General features: G+C 36.9%; 1 protein-coding gene across 12 annotated transcripts in view; it reads left to right on the top strand.

Annotated features, from left to right (window-relative positions):
- The first annotated feature begins 7,083 nt into the window (after window positions 1-7,083).
- The window catches only part of LOC115222534 (inositol 1,4,5-trisphosphate receptor type 1), a 324,840-nt gene continuing 308,426 nt past the window's right edge, over window positions 7,084-23,497 (top strand). For 9 of the 12 annotated variants that reach the window (XM_036500548.1, XM_036500552.1, XM_029792802.2 and 6 more), the window contains exon 1: window positions 7,085-7,518. In XM_036500548.1, the coding sequence (XP_036356441.1) occupies window positions 7,436-7,518 (83 nt within the window). In that variant the 5' untranslated portion in view covers window positions 7,085-7,435. Of the gene's footprint in view, window positions 7,519-23,497 lie in introns of all 12 variants that reach the window. The other 3 variants (XM_036500553.1, XM_036500554.1, XM_029792859.2) reach the window with 3 other exon arrangements.

Raw genomic sequence — 23,497 nt, forward strand, 5'->3', positions numbered from 1 at the left:
AGCAGTATAATAGTCAACTGCTACAAAGGTAAAGGTGATGCCCTAGATACAAATAACTACAGAGGTATCAAGCTGTTGGACCAGGTGATGAAGGTTACGGAGAGGGTCATAGCCCAACTAATTAGAGAGAGAGTTAGTTTAGATGAGATGCAGTTTGGGTTTGTGCCAGGGAAAAGTACTACTGATGCTATATTCCTGGTAAGGCAGCTGCAGGAGAAATACCTAGCCAAAGATAAGCCCCTGTACCTGGCTTTTGTTGACATGGAGAAAGCCTTCGACAGGGTCCCCCGATCCCTTATCTGGTGGGCAATGAGAAAACTAGGGATAGATGAATGGTTAGTGAGAGCTGTGCGGGCCATGTATAGGGACGCCGCTAGTAGGGTGAGGGTTGGAAATGAGTACAGTGAAGAATTCCGGGTAGAGGTAGGGGTCCACCAAGGCTCAGTACTCAGCCCCCTCCTATTTATCATAGTCCTCCAGGCAATAACGGAGGAATTCAAGACAGGATGCCCTTGGGAGCTCCTCTATGCTGATGACCTTGCTCTAATTGCTGAGTCGCTATCAGAACTGGAGGAGAAGTTTCAGGTGTGGAAACAAGGATTAGAATCGAAGGGCCTCAGAGTCAATCTAGCTAAAACCAAAGTCGTAATCAGTAGGAAGGTAGACAAATCACAAACACCTTCAGGTAGATGGCCCTGCTCGATCTGTAGAAAAGGTGTAGGTAGAAACTCTATAAGATGCACCAAGTGTAAGCTATGGACACATAAGAGATGCAGCAATGTCAAAGGAAGGCTAACTAGGAAGATGGTTTTTGTATGTGGCAGATGCTCAGGAACAATAAACACTGAAAATGCTCTGAGACCAACTTCCGTCACTTTCCAGGGAGAAAAACTAGAAATAGTTGATAGTTTCCGTTACCTAGGTGACCAAGTCAGCAGCGGGGGCGGGTGTGCTGAAAGTGTAACTGCTAGAGTAAGAATAGCTTGGGCAAAGTTCAGAGAGCTCTTACCTCTGCTGGTGACAAAAGGCCTCTCGCACAGAGTGAAAGGCAGACTGTATGATGCGTGTGTACGAACAGCCATGCTACATGGCAGTGAAACATGGGCCGTGACTGCTGAGGATATGCGTAAGCTCGCTAGAAATGAAGCCAGTATGCTCCGATGGATGTGTAATGCCGGTACTCACACTCGGCAGAGTGTAAGTACCTTGAGAGAAAAGCTGGACCTAAGAAGCATCAGTTGTGGTGTGCAAGAGAGACGTTTGCGCTGGTATGGTCATGTGGCGAGAATGGATGAAGATAGTTGTGTGAAAAAGTGCCACACCCTAGCGGTTGAGGGAACCTGTGGAAGAGGCAGACCCAGAAAACCTGGGACGAGGTGGTGAAGCACGACCTTCGAACTTTAGGTCTCACTGAGGAAATGACTAGAGACCGAGACCTCTGGAAGTGTGCTGTGCGCGAGAAGACCCGGCAGGACAAGTGAGTCCACAACCCGTGGCCTTCTACATGGGATGGAGCCAGCCTACGTATGCATACCTTCCCTTCTTGGGACACAAAACTCTACTTGTGAAGACGTGTTGAGGCAAGTGAGGATCAGAATCGAAATCGATCAATGGAAATTGCGGATGTGCTACCAGTGCCGGTGGAATGTCGAAACTCTGCTTGTGAAGACCCATTGAGGCAAGTGAGGATCAGAATCGAAATCGATCAATGGAAATTGCAGATGTGTTACCAGTGCCGGTGGCATGTAAGAGAACTTTCCGTTTCGCGACCGTTGCCAGCACCGCCCCGTTTCGTGTCCGTTGCCAGCCTCGCCTGGCCCTCGTGCCGGTGGCACATAAAAAGCACCATCCGTTCGTGGCCGTTTGCCAGCTCTGTCTGGCACCAGTGCGGGTGGCACGTAAAAAGCACCCACTACACTCACGGAGTGGTTGGCGTTAGGAAGGGCATCCAGCCGTAGAAACACTGCCAGATTTGACTGGGCCTGATGAAGCCTTCTGGCTTCACAGACCCCAGTAGAACCGTCCAACCCATGCTAGCATGGAAAACGGACGCTAAATGATGATGATGATGATGATGATTTAAGATGGTGCAGCCCAATTTGAGAGAGGTTTGGCTGCTACTTCTAGTAGGTTGTGTGATCACATACAGGCCTACTCAGTGACATGTGTCAGCTGATAATATCAGAGAAAATAATATCATTGGATTTGATGCCCACTTTTAAACTGTCAATAAAGAATTGCTAGTTAGTAATGGAACGGAAATATTGTTCCATTCAAAGCAGGAATGGTTATACATATGATAGTTATAAAAAGTTTAAGTTAACCAGGATGTTAATTATAAGTAGAGATACATTCATGCTTTAGAAAATAACAATACTAGGATTTGTAATTGTTAGCATGGAATAATTGTATACATGTATTCTAAGTTGTATCTGATATTTTGTGAAGCATGAAGGGAGATTTTTGATATGTCTCTCAAATCATAGATAACGATTTTTAACATTGGCATAAAGCCAAGATAGTTGGAATAGCCATAGTCAATCAAATAGATTCCTGTGTTTCATTGACTTTGGAAGGGCAAATCTCACAGGATTTGAATGTAAAGGAATGCAAATGAATCTGTCAATTCATCAGATTCATCATCATAATCATCATCATCATCGTTTACCGTTCGTTTTCCATGCTAGCATGGGTTGGACGGTTCGACCGAGGTCTGGGAACCCAGGAGCCTGCACCAGGCTCCAGTCTGATCCGGCAGTGTTTCTACAGCTGGACGCCAACCACTCTGTGAGTGTAGTGGGTGCTTTTTACGTGCCAGGCGAGGCTGGCAACGGCCACGATCGGTCAGTGCTTTTTACGTGCCACCAGCACGAAAGCCAGTCAATTTTACAATTTAGTGTGTTCATTCATTTGTAAAATACAAAACATAATTTCTGAATCATAAAATATAGGGTTCAAATTTTGGCACAAGGCCAGCAATTTTGGGGAGTGGTAAACCAATTACATCAATTCCAGTACTCAACTGGTACTTATTTTATTGACTCTGAAAGGATGAAAGGCAAAGTTAACCTCAGTTTGTTGTTTGTTCCTTCTCGAGCCCTGCCTGGCTCATAAGGACCAGTTTCCCAGTTTCCTTGGCGTATAGGTTCCCCACCTGGACAGGACGCCAGTCTGTCACAGGTGAGTTGCAAGATGCAGGAGGAAATGGTGAGAGAAAGTTATGGTGAATGAGTCAGCAGAAGTTCGCCATTACCTTCTGCTGGAGCTGCATGGAGCTTAGGTATTTCGCTCATAAACACAAACATCACCCGGTCTGAGATTTAAACCCGCTATCCCTCGACCGCGAGTTTGCTGCTCTAACTACTAGGCCATGTGCCTCCACAAAGATAACCTCAGTAGAATTTGAACTCAGAATGTAAAGACAGATGAAATACTGCTAAGCATTTGGCCTGATGTGCTAACAGTTTAGTTAACTTGCCAACACACTATATCATAAAACATTTCAAATTTTGGCACAAAGCCAGTATTTTCAGAGGAGGGGGTAAGTTGATTACGATGACCCCAGTGTTCAACTGGTACTTATCTTATCAATCCCAAAAAGATGAACTGCAACACTGACCTTGGCAGCATTTGAACTCAGAACGTAAAGACAGATGAAACGCCACAAGCCATTTTGCCTAGCATGCTAATGGTTCTGCTAGCTCACCACCTAATTGAATCATGAAACATTGTTTTCTAATTGTTGCACAAGGCCAGTAATTTTGGGAAGAAGGTGAGCCAGCTCATTGACCCCAATACCCAACTGGTACTTATTTTATTCCCCCTCCTCATCATCATCGTTTAATGTCCGCATTGGTTGGATGGTTCGACCAGGGTCTGGGAAGCCAGGAGGCTGCATCAGGCACCAGTCTGATCTGGCAGTGTTTCTACAGCTTGATGCCCTTCCTAACGCCAACCACTCTGTGAGTGTAGTGGGTGTTTTTTACATGCCACCGGCAGAGGGGCCAGAGGGGGCTGGCAAATGGCCACGATCAGTTGGTGTTTTTTTATGTGTCACTGACATGGATGCCAGTCAGGCGGCGCTGGCATCAGCCACGTTCAGGTGGTGCTTTTTACATGCGGGTATCTTAACTACAATTCCCATTTAATTTTATTCGACGTTGGTGTTGACATACTTATTGACCTTGAAAAATTGAAAAGTTAAGTCAACCTTGGTAGAATTTCGACTCAAAACATTAAGACAAATGAAAATGTCACTAAGCGTTTTGCCTGACATGCTACAATTCTGCAAGCTTGCTGCCTTATTGAATCATAAAGTAAATTAAAAGTCCATGAAATAAAAGTCTATCACAAGTCTACAGGCACATTTAGGCCAGAGTTTATCCTTGATTCCATGACATTTAAGTGGCTGAGAGTACAAGACTAAGCCTTGAATGAAATGTAAATCTGTCAACAAATTTAAGTCTACCTCTAGCTGTTGCTGGTGTTTATTTTCAGCAGAATTGGAGTGAAGAAATGAGAAGTGAAGTGCCCCAAACGCAAACCACTACACAATGCAATGCACCTTCACTTTAGAAGAATTCAATATAACTGAAATAATAAAAGTGAACATCCTTGATAATAAAAAGTATATTTGAACTGAAAAATATAGTCATTTTGGTAAATTAATTTTGATATATCTTGCAGTTGCAAACAGTTATTAATTTTTGTGTTTAGATATGATGATGATGATGATGATGATGATGATGGTGATGATGATGATGATGATGATGATGGTGATGACTTATTTTGCAGCTTCATTATTTCAAAACCTATTTTATCATTTGACTCGAAGGGTGGATTGAAATGTTGAACAGACTTGATAAATATCAAGGCAACAATTGGGTAAAGTAAGGTGTGTATGTGTGTGTGTGGGGGGGGGGGAAGAGTAAGAGAGAGAGAGAGGGGGGAGAGGGAGAGATGGAGAGAGAAAGAAATGGATAGAGAGGAAGATAGTTGAGGAAAAAAAATTAATTGAGCAGTAAGAGATGATTCAGACAGATAAATGGAACAAAGGAGACGGGAGGAATAATAAATTGAGCATTGAGAGATTGTTTATACACATGCACACACACACACACACACACACACACGCGCGCGCGCGTGCGCGGACGCACAGATGAGGAGAAAAAAAAAGAGACTAACAGAAAGTGTAATGAGAACATTGAAGAAGTGGTGGAGAAAAGAGAGAAAACAGTGGTAAAATTTTGAAATGGATTAAGGGAAATTATAAATGAGAAGAAAGTCAAAGAATGATAGATAAGTGTATATTCATTTATAGGTATGTGTGTATGGATGGCTGGATAGATAGATAGATAGATAGATAGAGAGAGAGAGAGATAGACAGACAGATAGATAGATAGATAGATAGATAGATAGAGAGAGAGAGAGAGAGAGAGAGAGAGAGAGAGAGATATTGACAGATAGATAGATAGATAGATAGATAGAGAGAGAGAGAGAGAGAGAGAGAGAGAGAGAGGCAGACAGACAGATAGAAAAACAGATAGATAGATAGACAGATATGTTTCTTTATTAGCCACACAGGGCTGCACACAGACGGGACAAATTACAAGACAGATAGATAGATAGACAGACAGACATATAGATAGATAGACAGACAGACAGACAGATAGATAGATAGATAGATAGATAGATAGATAGATAGATAGATAGATAGGGAGAGAGAGAGAGAGAGAGAAACAGATAGATAGATAGATAGATAGATAGATAGACAGATAGATAGATAGATAGACAGGTAGACAGACAGACAGGCAGAGAAAGAAGAGAAAGAGAAAGAGAAAAGAGAATAGGGAGGGGTGAGAGAGAGAGATGTTTAAAAAAAATGGAATAGTGGAAATCCGTGAGGCGTAGGAGAAAGAGAGGGAATTGAATCCAGACAGTAACAGAGAAATGGGGGGAAGCAGATAGGCAGGAGGTGGATTAAAAGAAGGGAAATTAAAAGAGCCGAGATTGATCGGAATGAGGATGTTACTGGAAGATAAGATAAGATCGAAGAAAAATAAGAAAATATTAAAGAAAAATAACCGAATATGGAACTAAAATGAAATAGAAGAAGCTTTCCAATTGGTGGAAAGCTTATTCACATCTAACGAATGAAACTTCTCCTCTTACTCTCGTTTGTTAGAAGAGAAATAGAGAGAACCACAATGAGAGGAGGGAAGGAAAAAAAAAAGGGGGAAGTTTGTGAATGAGGAGGAAAGAGAGAGAGAGAAAACATTAACACGTACATACACATACATGATTTGATGAAGCTATAAACTCTACTTTGGTATTTACATACAGTTCTGTCTTGTTTATTTATTAACCCTATTTTTTTTCTCTCTCCAGTAAACAGTTCAAAAAAATGTAATCGAAGAAAAACAAAAATGAATCAAAATACAGACAAAAGCAAAAACAAAGTTTCATAACTAGCCTGTTCTGTTAATTGATAATTGCAAGAGGAAACAAAAAGCAGGTGGTTGACTAATTTCCTACGATGATATCCCGGTTTATTTAGTAGTCGATTGAACACTAATTTGGATCTTCCTTTTTCTCCCGCTTTGAACGGCAATGTCTCGGCGAACCACTACATGTTTACAGGACACGTTCACAACCCTTTAAAATCAGCAATAAGAGAAGAATTAACTCGAAATTGTATTTTTGTAGAAACCTCGCGATTTATCGGTTCTTTCGCCAGTCGTCTTTTTTTTCTTTTAAATTTTATTTTCGTCACCACCTTTTTTCTACCACCATACTGTCATCAGACCGATCTCATCAGAGTCTTCCCACACATTTTCTAATCACTCAGGATTTGCTATAATTGAACATTGCACAAACACACCCACACACACGCACGTTGCTAAAAACGGCTCCATTTTCACAATAACGTATAATATATTTATATATTGACAAATATATATATATCAGGTTTAGGAACTGATTCTCTGCAAACCTTGTTTTATCCACGCCCATTCTAGACTATTCATTACTTTCTCTCTCTCCTTCTCTCTCTCATATATATGTATATAGATAGATAGATATATAGATAGATAGATAACATGAGTGGAAAAGAAAGTGTAATATAGTCACTCATATTCCACTCTCTTCTATTTCACTATCTCTTTTCCCGCCCCCTCTCTCTGCGCACATACATACATACATATATATATATATATACATATATATAAAGTAAAGCTTGTTTAAAGAGAAATAGCTGATTATCAGCTAGTAAATAATATCACTAGTGTAGTTACAAAGGGGGATTTGGTGTTCGAGATGGAGACTTTAAGGTGACGTTTGGTGGTGGCTTTATTTTTACCCTCCCACGTTTTTTTTTGTTTCCTTTCGTCGTCGTCTGAGAGGCATTGGTCAACTGGTGTCATTCTTGGTTGACAAAATGTCTAACACATTCCTACATTTAGGAGACATTGTATCTCTTTATGCTGAAGGCAGCGTATGTGGCTTTATTTCCACGCTGGGGTAAGTATTTACTTACATTCTTCCTTTTGACCGAAACCCCTTGTCATACCTTAACTTTGTCGAATTTTCTCTTTGATTCTATGTATTTATGTCTTTGATTTCCCCATACTATCTTTATTTTGAATTATTCTCTTTAATCTTTCCAATATTCCTTGTTCTTTCTCTCTCTCTCTCTCTCTCACACACTTTCTGTTTTTTCGTTCCTTTTCTCTTTCTTTTTATCGCTTTACTCTTTTCCTTGATATGTAATAACCATTTCTTGATATCTAAATCACCTCTTACATTAACTGTCAAATTTCTACACCACTTTCTCCGCATCATTTGTCCCACTGTTTCTGATTATTCCCACACCTCGTGAATGGTCAGTATAAACCATGATTACCCGTTAACCATTTACGATTCTATATCCACCTGTTCCAGCTGTTGTTTATCTTTTCTTCCTTCAACGCCAGGAACACTTCCAATACTGATTGATCACTATATAACGGTTGCCCGCACATCGTTCTATTTTTTTTTTCTCTCTCGGAATTTTCAGAACTGTCAAAAATAATAAATAGTATTCAAGTTAGAATTAGAACACTTAAATCTAATAATAACCAAAACAATTAAACCTTTAGTTATTAATAATTGAACACACGTACATTCTAGGGAGAGAAGTTTTTCTTTTTAACACTATCAATAAATAGCAGAAATAGTACATTTCTTCTGTATATGTTCAGATGTAATTATATAACACAGTCGTTTCAAAACCTGTTGAGGTTGACCAGAAGACTAGTAAGCATTGATTACCCATACAAAACAATTTGGTTAACATATGACAAATGACTTGTAAAATCTTGAATTTATGACTGAAATATTTAGCCCAACGTAGAGAGAATTTCAAATATACACTTTGTAATAAGTTTGTCTATAGCTTACATTTTCAGGAAAGCAAGCTAGATTGTAACTACAGTTAAAACGTGATATTACATTACATACACACACACACGTATGTATGTATGATATTGGTTTTAGTCATTGGTAGTATACGATACTTAGTATGTATATTTCAACCAACAAACACTGACATTCAATCCTCACCCGAACAGGCTCGGCCTTGTTTGGCGACCACTTGTCAAACGGGCAAAATTTAAGCCAAAATAGATGTTTGCTTTACAATACTGGGTAACGTTAATAGTAGATTTGATAACAGTTTCATATTAAACACACACGGATATGAAATAATATTCTCAAGAAGTCGTTTATATGGCAAGATCTTTCACAGATGATCTCCCGGCGAATTGAGTTCGCACACTAGATGCGAGCGAATCCCATTGATAGCATTTTTCATTAACATTACTTTGGAGAAGCATAACTGCTAGTATCGTTTCTTTACGTTTATTGTCGGGGAAAAATCATATCAAATTATATTTACATTTAAAAGTATTATATGTATTAAGTTCAATGACAGAAGCAAGGAAAATAATGTGAAACGTGCGCGCGCGTATGAAATATTTATGCGCTAAGTTTATATACAAACACATGTCATAGGCACGAACAGCGGTTTTGTAATGTTGAGATTATGATAAACGATTCGCTTGAGTAACCGAATAACAGTTTTTCATTAGTTTCCTCCTATATATCGTAGTTTTTTCGTTTTCTTTTGTTAGAGGAACCAAAAGAAAATTAATTGGGTTGCTCGTTCCCTTATCATTATAACAGACGGAAACAACTTGTCATTCCAGTTACCACTTGGGGGTTGTTGATAAGGTTGTCAGATAGTTAAACTTGTGCTGTTAATATTGCTAATACTAAGGTGTCTGATAGTTGAACTTATTAATATTTAACGGAGAGAAATGTTTGTAAAATCTTCTGTCAATGTACCCTTCATTTATTCAATTGTTCTCTGCATTTCATTGTATACATTCGGAATGTTCACCGCCAGTTCAATTAGTTAGAACCTGTTTCACGTGAAAATACCGAAGTAAATACAACAGAATAAAATATAACAATTATTATTGATTTAGTGCTGAGTTTTAACAATTAGATTACTATTATTATGTATTTTAATGAAACGAGGGCGTTTAACCTTACGTTGTGTACTATTTCGCGGATATTACATGAAAACCAAAGCCAATTCATATTTGTGAAATCCTATTTTGTTTGAGATCTAAGAAGTACTGGTACTTTCGTGGGGGTAGTTATCACTTGTTGAGTCAGTAATTCTTTCAGGAGCCACTATGATCTATAGAAAACCAGTATTATAACTGTGATTTTTTGTTGTTGTTTAACTGATCTATGACCAACGAATTTTTGTTTAGGGCTACCTTATCCAACGTGCCCCACCCCTTTTATATAATATTGTAGGCAGGGTACGATATGAGAGAGATTCAACTGTTGTTTCCAGCTAGTCGAACAACTGCATAGAGGTTCTCTCAGTGGCTTGTAGCTGCTGTACTTTATATTAGACAGATGTGGGGAATTTCTCCTTGGATAGGTTGCTAGTCTGTTGCAGGTAACTTTTTCTTAATGAAAGTGGCATGGAAAAGTGATAAGTTTTTTGCGGTGGATATAAATTCTCGTGGTTTGATACTTTATCCATTTAGTTTTTAAAGAACTTGCATTAATAATGTGAGTTGCGTTACACATGTTTTATTTTGGGATCAGATAGGATTCTTGCTTATAATATTCCTGAAGAATTTGTTTATACCACAAGTATTTTATCAGTTTGTGAATCTGCTCACTGGCATGTTTTGCATGTTTATGCTACAAACAACTCTGTTTGGAAAAGCTGAGATTGAATCGGTTTTTCTTTGCATTACCATTAATACTGGCTGAACCCATTGGCATTCTTTAAAAAAAAAAAAAAAGATAAGATCTAAAACTAATAAAAGCTCTTTGTCATTTTTCAAAATAACTTTTACTTGCCAGAAAGAGGAAGAGGCTTTTACTATATATTCAAAGTGAAAGAATATATATTCTTTTGAAGTCCCATTTCTTTTAAATCATCATCATCATCATCATTTAGCGTCTGCTTTCCATGCTAGCGTGGGTTGGACAGTTCAACTGGGGTCTGTGAAGCCAGAAGGCTGCATCAGGCCCAGTCTGATCTGGCAGTGTTTCTACGGCTGGATGCCCTTCCTAACGCCAACCACTCCGTGAGTGTAGTGGGTGCTTTTTACGTGCCACCCACACAGGTGCCAGACGGAGCTGGCAAACAGCCACGGACAGATGGTGCTTTTTACGTGCCAGGCGGGGCTGGCAACAGCCACGAACGGATGGTGCTTTTTACGTGCCACCGGCACGAGGCCACTCAATATCCACACTCCCCCTCAATATGTTTTATTAGTTCTGTCAGACCTCTTCAATAAAGCTGTCTTTATCAAGTTTCTTACATCTGTATGGATTGTCTGGTGCAATAGTATATAATAACAGTTTGAAACAACAGTTATCAGCTCATGGAACAATGCTACAATCTTGCATAGCTTCTCTTCAAGATATGTTGATATATTCACTTTTATTCTTTCTTTCTGTCTTTATTTCATATTTTTAAGATAGTTTCTAATCCATCTCACTAAATGGCTTTCCCTTTTTTAAGTAAATATTAGATATTGTTACAGTTATTGTTTTTCAAAAAGCTATAGAGTGATAGAGTACTGAGCAAAATAACTTGCAGCCTATAGTTACATTCCTTTGCATACCAAGTTCAAATCTTGCTGAAGTCAATATATCTTTAATCATTCCAGTGAACAACTGATAAACTAAATTCAGTTAACTATACAGGGTATCCATAAATTATCTTTACAATTTGAAAAATTAAAAAAACAACAACCCCCCCCCCCCCAGAAAATAAGGATAACTCTGAAATTTATTGGAAAACAAAGTTTTATTAGAAACATCAGAACACTTCTGGACACAGTTTCTATTGGATCTCAACTTTAATAGATACAATTAATTGTGGAAGTTGTAATGATAATTTATGGACATCCTGTATATTCCTACTATAAATTTATGATGTAACAGTGTAAGAACTCTATGTTGCTGTTGATATTATTAATGGGGTATATATCTCAAAAACATAAAATTTTCACTTTTGAGGCCATTTCCGCTTCTAAACTGTAACTGACATTTATATATGATACTAAGAGAATATGTGGTATGATTAACCATTTGTTTTGATGGAGAAGCAACAAGTAAAATAAAATTATAAAAGAAACATAAGATCAATGGATATATAGGCACAGGAGTGGCTGTGTGGTAAGTAGCTTGCTAGCCAACCTCTGGGTTCAGTCCCACTGCGTGGCACCTTGGGCAAGTGCCTTCTACTATAGCCTCGGGCCGACCAAAGCCTTGTGAGTGGATTTGGTAGACGGAAACTGAAAGAAGCCTATTGTAAATATGTATATATATATAGAGATATATATATACATTTTTTTTTTTCCTCTGTCTTCCCTTCTTTGGATCTTTCCTTCTCCTATGCTTCCGACAAAGAGCTCCGCTTGAAACGTTAAACCCTCCTTCTTTCCTTCTTTCCTGAGCGTCCAATAATACTATATTTGTTCCACGTCCTCGCGTTGTGTTTTTTTGTGCTTTCTTGTTTGGATTAACTATATATATATGTATGTGTGTGTCTGTGTTTGTCCCTCTATCATTGCTTGACAACCGATGCTGGTGTGTTTACGTCCCCGTCATTTAGCGGTTCGGCAAAAGAGACCGATAGAATAAGTACTGGGCTTACAAAGAATAAGTCCCGGGGTCGATTGGCTCGACTAAAGGCAGTGCTCCAGCATGGCCGCAGTCAAATGACTGAAACAAGTAAAAGAGTATACCATTTAACATGGAAAATAATCTTGTGAGGATTTTGTTTGATTTTTCTTTGGTTCATCAATGCTTATTTTACCGTTAGTTGGCAGTGTAGGCTAAACCTAATATGCTTGAAAGTTTCTATATTGGTTAGTCCCGGTAAGCTGTAATCAGGCAGAATAAATCCTGTATTTGATATGTTGAATGGTTCACTGAAAGCAAGCTTAAGTGGACTATTTAGTTATCATGCATATTGTGTTAATGACATTTCAAGGGTAATGATATCTAGGTGACCTTGTAAATTGTGCTGCCTTGTTCCATACAATATCTATAGCTTAGTGATCACCAGATAACTTTGAATGTTGTATTTATTGCAATACTTCATTCTATATCTTTAGGTAACTGACCACTAAGTGACCTTGTATACTGTGTTGAATTAATCCATGTGATATCTTCAACTGATAATGGATAATATATTGCATATATAACATGTATTTTTAGATATTTACTACTAAGCAGCTAAATACTATTGTGGCTGATATTTTACCAGTCTATTTACATTTATTTAAGAGTAAGTAAAATCCGCAATGAGTTATTCCCTCAAGTGCATGGATATATTATTTAAATGAGTGGAACCCATTCATGGCTGAAAAATATAGATATCATTGAGCTGAGGTTGTACAATTTAGTTAGCTGTATCAATAAATTATAGACAATGTCTCCCAGACTTGGCCGATGCTAATAAGTATATAATTAAAAATAAATTCTGTTGAACAGCAGTATGTTTCTTTTATTCTACTTGAACTTGAAATGACCTACTTTTAAGCCAGCTAAAATTTAAAGCTTGAGGTTTCTATTTACTGTTTCATATAGACTAGTCTACACAATTATATGATATAAAAAATAAAGAGCACTAGTAAACTTAATATAATGAGCATGGTAATGTTAATTAGTCAAGGCTGCACCTACAGTGTAGAGAGGTAAACATTGTTGAACAATGTTTAATTCAACCAAATAACAACAAGGGAAACAAATCAAAGAAATTCTTCTTGTTTTATGAAATGTGTTCATGTACCAAAGTCCCAGTTAATTAAAATTATAAAAGTTCAATGCAGTGCGGGAGAAAGACAGGAACAACTCCATACATGTTTCTGTCTTATTACACCTCTTCAATGAAATAGTTATTCATGCTGCTGTCAGATTGATGGAGGTAAGAAATATATGTATATAAGAGTATGTAGAAAAACTGATGTGACAATGCAAAGCTTGAACAAAGACCTGTTAAATGTTCAATGCATAAAGTATTTGGACATAAAAACAACGCATTGTCGTTATACAATCAAGCTGTCTTATCTGGATTAGATATCATAGGCATTAACTGATAAATCATCATCATCATCGTTTAACGTCCGTTTTCCGCGCTAGCATGGGTTGGACGGTTTGACCAAGGTCTGGGAAGCCAGGCGCTGCACCAGGCTCCAGTCTGATCTGGCAGAGTTTCTACAGCTGGATGCCCTTCCTAACGCCAACCACTCTGCGAGTGTAGTGGGTGCTTTTTACGTACCACCTGCACAGGTGCCAGGGGGGTCCGGCATCGGCCACGAATGGTCGGAGATTTTAACGTGCCACCGGCACGAAAGCCAGCCAAGGCGGCAAATGGTAGATGAAATACTCAGATAGAAGCAACTTTCATTGTTACAGACAATATGAAGGAAATTATGATATATGGTGCATGTTTTTGAAATATAAGAGAGAGGGAGCAAGAGGGCTTAGTCTAATACTAAGAAGTGGATAGAAAAGTAATTTGAGAAGACTTCAGGTAAACCTCACCTGTGTAGTGAAATGAATCTGTCCATTGAAGATCAGAACTTGTGTTATAAAATCTAGAAGATATTTAGTGTTGAAGTATCTCCTTATACAATTTATGAGTGATAGTATACATTATTTGGGCAGTCTTTATCAAAGACACTTATGGCATAATGAAGGTCATTTAATTACTTGAAAATATGACACAGTTGCCTTAGCTATATTGTCTGGCCATGGTTTAGTATGATAGCTGTATTTATTTTTCCAGGTCTATATAAATGAAATACAAACTTATCAACAATATTGAAATATAGAAATAATATAAAATAATATAAATGTGTGTGTGGTGTGTGTGTATCTGTATGTGATCATCCTCATCATCATATTATTTTATGTCTGCTTTGATGCTGGCATATGTTAGATGGATCATTGCAGTCTAAATTATCTGTTATTGGAATCTACTTGATCTGAGAAACTGAAACTTGTATACATCATCTGGTTTGATTTGTACCCTCCCTTTCATTAACCAAAGTGAAGAAGGTGCATTTTTTTCCCCTTTATTGTAGTACTAACTTTAGAAAGTTAAAAAGTCTTTGATGAGACAGGAACATAGGGAACTTATAGCCCTACACTTTCTCTGTTCATTTCCCAACCATTTAAAAAATTTTACAGAGTGTATTATATGTGGCACCAGCATTGGAGAAGTTGTCATGCTCACCAGTCCATCTAGAGGTGGCACAATTTGGCAGCTTTCTTTTGTTGCACCAGAACAGGAGGTGGGGGGGGAGAAGGTGCCTTGCATGCAGGAAATGTAGAAAGTACTTCATAACTTAAGACATGTGAACTGAGGAGGAGGAGGAGGGGTATATAAGAAAGAATGATAACAGCAGCAAAATCAGAAATGGGTGACAGGAGCATGAGTGTAAGTGCGGAAGAAGACTGAAAAACTTAGGACATGGACGTTTAATCAGGTGGCCAAGGAAGGGATTCAGAGTGAGAAAGAGTGATGGCATCAAATTGGCTGAAACGAATGGGTGGGAGGAGCAGGTGTTCTTATGTAAGAGGCAGCATCCTTTGAGGTGTAGTTTGGCAATAGCAGAGGTGGACAAAAGAGTAGGTGATGGGAGAGCAACAGAAACTGCTTCCTCATCTCCTCATACAATTTATGGAAGAAATTGTTGGCTGGTTGTACAGAAGGATGAAGATGTTGTGTATTGGGGATTGAGATTAGAGTAGCTTAATGCAGTCAGTCTGTTATGCAAACATAGACCTATGAAGGGCTAAGGAATTAGGGTAAGTGAGATGATCTTCAGTATAGTACAGAAGGGCAAAACTAGAGTGAATTGGTTAGTTAGATAAGGATGGTCTGATACCATCCTATGCATAGGCTCATGAAGACAGGACCTACGTATCATCATCATTATATGTCCATTTTCCATGCTGGCATGGGTTAGACATCCACTCTGATGAAGCTCCATGTTCCAGATCAGATGTGCTATAATGATGACGAATATTATTCTTGTAATTTTCTTTGGTGGCACCAATTGACATTGGCAGCAGAAACGGCTGTAAGCAATGTTGAAGCTTTGTATTAAAAAATATTTAACTGATGGTAGTCAATTTGTTTATTGATCAAAAGTTTTCTCCATTTTCTGCTCATTTTAAATTTGATTCCTGATAAACTCTTGTTTATTCTGTTATTGCCTGTATCCTAACTACATAGTATTCTTTCTTACCTGTGCCCAGGGTTAATATAGTTAATTTACACCGGTAGTAATAACGGATATTCTTATCCCTTAGACAGTCACTCCAACTGCTACTTACTTATATATGTAATATATATATATATATATATATATATATATATACCTTTGTGGAGGTTTATTCATCAGCTTTCATTAAGCAAGAATATACAAGCTCATCTCTACAATGAACTCTTACCTGAGGAATTCTCTCATCAGCTTCTACAAATTGGAATTGGTGCCTTACCTTGAATAACACCCTGCAGCAGCATGTACTGCAATGTGGGCACATGTTGTCTACGTTGGCCAATCTTAAAGAAAAGGTATTTCCCACATTGCAAGACAACTTCAAAAACATAGCATGGTTCGCAGAGAGAGCTATTTTAGCACCTCGGAATGAAAGCGTTGATAAAACATCTACTTGTAGATGCTTCAACGTTTGTCTCCATTAATACTACCATTGGCAAGTATGCCACTGTTGAGTATCCAGTTGAATTTCTCAACTCTCTACAACCCACAGGACTGCCACTGCATAAGTTGTTCCTAAAGAAAAGTGCACCTATCATGCTCTTGAGGAATTTGGACCCACCACGACTATACAATGGTACGAGATTGATTATAACTACAGTGACAAGTCATGTCCTAGAAGCAACCATAATTGCCGGTTGCCATCAAGGAGAGATTGCATACATTCCACACATACCCCTTATTCCCTCAAATGTGCCATTTCAGCACAAGCACATCCAGTTCCCAATGCAATTGTGCTTCACTATGACAATCAATAAAGCCCAGGGTCAAACTTTAAAGATTGTGGGTCCCAATTTACAACTACCCTGCTTTTCTCAAGGACAACTATATGTCACATGCTCTTGAGTTAGCAGTGCAGATGACTTGTATATTTATTCCACCAATACTGGACTTACGCAAAAAAATAATTTACCCAGAAACAACGTCCAGCAAAGAAATAGAAAGAGAGGTAGACAGAGTGAGGTAGAGGGGATTTTAAGGCTATCTACCTCTCTATTTCTTTTCTTTTCTTTACTTTTATCAATTAACAGCCACCGCCGCTACCATTCTGTTATCGAACATTGATATGTTTGCGTCTTTTTCTTGAGATGTTTACTATATCAGGACTTTAACCCACATGGATATACGCAGGATTGCACCTAAGGACTTATGCTCATGGACCTATGCAATGGATCTAAGGACTCATGCTCTGGTTTCTATAACTTTGGAAAGTTGAACTATGAACTTTTATTCTTCTTTTTTATTCTTCTCTCTCTCTCTCCATCTCCTTATTCTTTTACTCCTTTCATCTATGTTGTCACCTTATTGATATATACCATTCTCATTTTTCATATTTTCCCCCCCTATTTGTCTCTGATGATGGAATATCCCATACTCTGAGATATCTCAGAAATAGCTGTAAGATTTTGAATTTCTTCCTATAATAATATTTGCCTTGCCTTAATGTTTGATGTCCTGTTTAACTATTATATATCCGCTGCATCGGAAATCTTCAATGGCTCCATAACTACCATCTCGGCTATAACCTTGGAGCTCCTGTAATCCATAACAGCACTTACCTAGCGTACCTAATCATTCAGATCACCTGTGAACTAAACCTCCATACTTTGTATATATATATATATATATATATATAAATAATAATAATATTAAGGAATAAATCCAAACTTACAGGGAAAAATTAGATTTAGGATTAAATCCAATTTTACAGTATAAATATATTATATTATATTATATTAAATTAGAGATAAAACCACTATTAAGCAAATCAAACAGTGAAAAACATAAGCCAATAGATAAAATTAATTAAAAAATATAAAAGTTAAAAATAAAAAATTATTTAAATAATTTAAACTTATAAATTTTATATATATATACAAATATATATATATATATATACATATATATATATATACAAATATATATATATATATATTTGTATGTATGTATATTTTTATATTTATACATTATTTATTTAATTAATTTATTTATTTATTTTTTTTATGTATTTTTTAAATATCAAAAGTATTAAAAGTTTAATAAAAGATAAAGAGTAAAACACTACGATCGTTTCATGGCTGTACCAATTCGAATAACTTTTAATACTTTTGATATTTAAAAAATATATATTAAAATAAAAAATAAATAAATAAATAAATTAATAAAATAATATATAAATATAAAAATATACATACATATATATATATATTTGTATATATATAAAATTCATAAGTTTAAATTATTTAAATAATTTTTTATTTTTAACTTTTATATTTTTAGATTAATTTTATGTATTGGCTTATGTTTTTCACTGTCTAGGACATTGGAATCCTTTACTGCAGGTGTTACATTGTGTTTCTGGCCACATTGTCTCACTAGCTGTAGGTGATACTTTTAAGAGTGTCTTAGAAGATTATCAAGTGCAGGCTTATATCCTATTCTGGGACAGATCAAGTGTTCTTCTGCTTACTGCCATGAAATCAGAATAAATCAGCAATCCTGAAAAGCCTCTTGGAGCTTAGAAACCATATACATTTCTATGTTTAAATTCTTCACATGTAAGAGTGTGAAGGTTGGAGCTTAATTTCTATGGCTAGGGTGGAAACAATGCGTTTTGAGATTTCAGACAACATGATAGAGAATTGAGTGTGGAATATGTTTAAAGACTGAGGGGTCACTGGAAGTAGTGAATCAGTAATTCAGAACCTAGAGTTGAGTCACTGAAAGCATAGTCCCTCCACTACAGTGTCCAAGAGCATGACAAAATTATCGAATCTATAAGGTTTAAACATGATAGGTTTTGGACACGAGTAAAATAAAAATGAAATTAAAAACATTGCATGTGCAGATAAGGATAGAAATACAGAATGGACTAAGCAGAGCAGGAAGTAGATGGAAAGGGTCGCTGAAGAGGTCACAGATGTGTAATGAAAGATTTCCAAACAATGGACATAACATAAAATAAGAACAATAATAAATGGGTGAAGAATGAATATATATAGTTCATGTGTTTCTTTGGCAAAAAAAAAAAAAAATTACCATCCTGAAATATAACAATAAATATACAAGCTCTGTCGAAAGAGAGACTGCACTTACTAAAAAACAAATCTATTGTTTTGCTTCCAATTTAATCAAACTTGCTGTCTTCAAAATAGTTTCTTCTACCATTGATATTCTGTTTCCAGTGCTTTTCCAGTTTTGGAACAAGTTTTCATGTGTATTCTATAGTTATAGTAAATTTTTTTCATCTGTGACTTTTTCGCAAAACAATAGCAGAAATGGCTATTGTCTGAAACCAGTGATCTTTCAGAGTGGATTTCAACTTGGAAAACAAAAAATATGTTTGCCAAGTCTGAATCCAGAGAGTAGGGTAGCTGGAGGATGAGAGCTGTTTCACATTTCATGAAAGTGTCACAGATGAGAATGATATATGAGCAGGTGAAATTTTATAGTGCATCACTACAGTTTTGTATGTCCATGCTTGAGGCCACTTAACTTCACACTGTTTGTTCTCAAATGCCTTAGGACAGCTGTAAAACTTTTTATTGATCATCTGATTACATGGAACAAACTTGTGATGATGAGCAATACTCTACCAATCTAAAAAGACAATCTATATCAGCTGCTCATTTGAGCAAATGTGATGCGTTTCTTTGGGTCACAGGAATCATTTGCCTGCCCAGTTAGATAACTTCCTCTTTGTTTCAACATCATCAGTATACATCCATATTTTATCACTCATTAGCACTATGACCCGGCAACGCCAGGTCATAGTGCTAGTGCATGCATATACAGCTGCGTGCGCATGCACATACACGCGAGTACTGACCAAATCTCCAACCAATCACATACAGCTAGCTGGCATTCAATTGGTGTATCAAGTTTCAGGCATTTTGATTGGGTTTTGGATAGAAAATTCACAAAAAAAGTCACTTCTATTGATTTTTTTAATGGCTTTGCCAGGTGACTGGGGAAATGTAAAGATGTGCACGACCACCTTTGGATGGTTTTGAATGACCATAGAAAGTGCGAGCTCTCTAACTGAAAAATTGTGGATTTGTATAAAGGACACACACGCAGACATTTTGCCATTTATATATATAGAGATTATGACTTGTCACTTTTCAAGAATTCTTTGTTTTGTCATCATTTGAATGATCAAACAGCTCTGAACTAACTACATTCAGTTCTCCTGTGGTTTGTCTGTCAGCAGACATGGCACTATTTTCTGGCAACATAATATATCTTCAGTTTTTCTATTAAGATCAGGTGGCACAAATGTTTACAAAAGTTATATATTTAGAAATTCCATGGATAGTTGGATAGCAATTTTCGCATATCTCAGCACAAACTTTTTTAATGGGATTGCCTTCAGTGTTTGTTTTAAATTTGAAATACTCACAGTATTGTGTACAACTCAAGCAATCTTTCTCTTAAGCCTGTTGCAACATAGAAAAGTCTCTACTCATTTTTCCCAATTGAGAACAGACTTTAACACAAAGATTATGCTTTTCCTAATCTTCTATTGTTCAACTTGCAATGAATTTCCATTTACTTTAAACTCATATTCACTTTAGTGCATGTAGATTGATGACTAATTGATGTGGTATGATGTGGCTATTATTAGTCTCAAGGTCAAAGTCTTCCATCCACGGCACTGCAATCACAAGCATGTCATACTGGTTGGTGTACTGTTTTAAGAGTTCAGTTTTTTTCTGAACAGATCTTGAATATGCCACAGATTAAAATGTTTTACAAAACATCAAATATCGTCTGATATATAATCAAGGATGTGAAACCATTCAATTATATCTAATAACTTTATGTATGAAACAAAAGGATTCTTTCTTTATAAGAAGGGCAGCTTATATGATGTTAGAATTGTGGTGGTATATGGAAGTGAAACATCACCAGTGAATGAAGGCTATAACAGATCATCATCATCATTATTTGAGGAAAATCCTCAACTTATTTTGCTGGGTATGATGGAACATGTCAGCTGTCTTCAGGGAGCAGACTAAGGTGACACTTGTTTACTGATCATGCTTCAAGAACTCTGCAGAGAATTCTTACAGTTTCAAGCAATGATCATTTTTGTCAGGGCTCTATCATTACATTTGTACCAATCTCTTTGAGCCATCTTGGTAGTTGAGTACTATGTTGAGCTGGACAGGTTTCACATCATTTTTCCACTTGTTGCAGTCCTTTGCGATATAGCTCTCATAGTAACAGGACACTGGTCAACTTCGTTCTTATTTGTGCCTTTTTTAAATTTATGGATGGAAATCATTTTTATCACCAACCACTTCATAATTTGGATTGGTTGTATTTTATCAAGCCAAGAGTACTAGAAAGGTTGCTTGCAGCAGGTCTCAAATAGTCTCTTCTACCCATTAACACATCTTGTTTGGAATTACTGCTCTTTTAGTTGGGATGGCTACAGTCCACTTTATAGAGACCTTGTCTTTTTCACATTTGACAGATATAATCTGTGTGACACAAAATAAGAGTTTTATTGACTATTGTAAATATTGATTATTTCGTACATAGTCAAGAATTATACATAAACAAGTGGACAAAGTCTTGAGACATATTGAATGGGAGCTTGGAAAATATGAAATAATACAGGAGAGTACCTGTGAAAATGAGCTGGAAATTTCACAGAAGTATGGAATTATTTCACTCTTTCTTATACAAAATTATATAAAGCATTCTATTCAGGACTAGAAAGTACTTCAGCACTGATTTGCTTCTTACTTTCTACAAATCTTTAGTATCAGCTACATCAGAGTACTGCCTAGACTGCAACCCACTTCATTATTATGTGTGGGGTGCAGTTGAGTGGGAGACCAACAAAACTCCTTGTAACACACCAAAGATGAACTGAAGGCAAGAATTATGGCAGCATTCACCATCCAGAAGAGTTACCAGAGATTCCAAAGTTGTCTGGAGGCCCTGGTTGAAGCCAATGGCGATTTTATTGAGTGAATTTACTCTTTATTTCATGTGAGTTGATAGTCTCAATGGTAGTGACTATATTTGAAAGCATTTGTCTCTCAGTTTTGTCCTGGTACTGTTTGCCATCAATTTTGCTTTCCTTCATCTACATTCTTCAGCCTCATCACTCCTCTTTTTAAACTCATGTCTAACACTATGCTTTATATAATTTGGCCTAGTGGTGTGCATGTTGCTTTCTTAATCATTAGATCATAGTTTCAGTTCCCAAATTGGGCAGTGCATTGTGATTCTGAGCGAAACACTTCATTTCATGTTGCTTCAGTCTACTCAGCTGTAGATGAGTAACCCTGCAATGGATTAGTTTCCTCTTCAGGGGGAATATCATGATCTCATTCACAGAAACTGGGTAATCGGCCTGATGTGTCTTAGAGCTCAAGAAAGAACTAAATTTTGATATTGTGCCTCATCTCATGAACAGCCCAAGATATGTTAATTGTTTGGGTGGTACTACACTAATATCTAGACATAGACATGGTCAGTTGATTAGAAAGCTTGCTTGCAGTCATCTGGTCCCAAATTCAATCCTACTGTGTGTGATCTTGTACAAGTGTTGCTTACCATAGCCTCCAGGCAACTCAAGCCTTGTGAGTGAAATTATTTCGGTGGAATTTGTGTGGAATCTCATCTATGAACTATATTTGTAAAATGCAAAAGGCCTTCGCACAGTCACCACTTGAGAATCCCTTTTAAGTCTACAAAAGTGTGTGTGGAGTACTGAGTCACTCGCAGGATAATTCAGTAAGTTGGTAGTGCTTTGATCAAACAACTGAAATATCCTTCCAATGAAGTATCCATTTACTATCTATGTATAGTTCTATGAGATTTTTGAAGAATACTTATAAAAAGAAGTACAGCATCATCATATTATATGCCAGCATATAAATTTGAATCACCTATAAAATTTTGGAGGCAAACTACATCCATCTTTTATGTATCTCAGAAATAAACAATAATTCATTTTCGTTGAAACTCTGTAAAAGTTATTTTTGATGTACTAGCATCCTACCTATGAGAATCATTTTTCATTAAGAATTATGCTGCAGGACCTGAAGATACACTGGCTTTATGAATTATAGTAATTAGTGAAAAGATTGGCTGAAAGGAAAATGTGCATCAGATAAGATCATAGCATTGTGAAACTGATACCAGTAAGGTTACGTCCTGAGAATTCTTCTAAATAAGAAAATGTCTAATTCAGAACTTGCTAGCTTTGTGGTGATCCATTATTTTACAATATGGAACTATTGGTTAAATTTCAGATGTAAATATTGGTAGGTGTATACATACTGGAATATTTCCTTCCACTTATAGAAATTATAAAGTAAATGGTGGATAAAACTATATAATCATCTTTCTGGAATTTTCTACCCAATTAACTTTCCATCTCTTTCCATATATCTTTCCATCTCTTTGCATATATCTTGATTTGCTGTTCTTTAATTTAATATCAATCAGTTGAGGATGTCAAAGAGTGGTAACATAGTTGATTTAATCTAATGTCAGTAGTATTTATTTTATTGATCCTGTCTGGAGAGTCTGCTCTATTGGGATTTGAACCTAGAAGTATGATACTCCAAACTAATTATATACCCTCTGACTTATCT

Source organism: Octopus sinensis, linkage group LG2, assembly GCF_006345805.1.
Source record: "Octopus sinensis linkage group LG2, ASM634580v1, whole genome shotgun sequence".
NCBI lineage: Eukaryota > Metazoa > Mollusca > Cephalopoda > Octopoda > Octopodidae > Octopus > Octopus sinensis.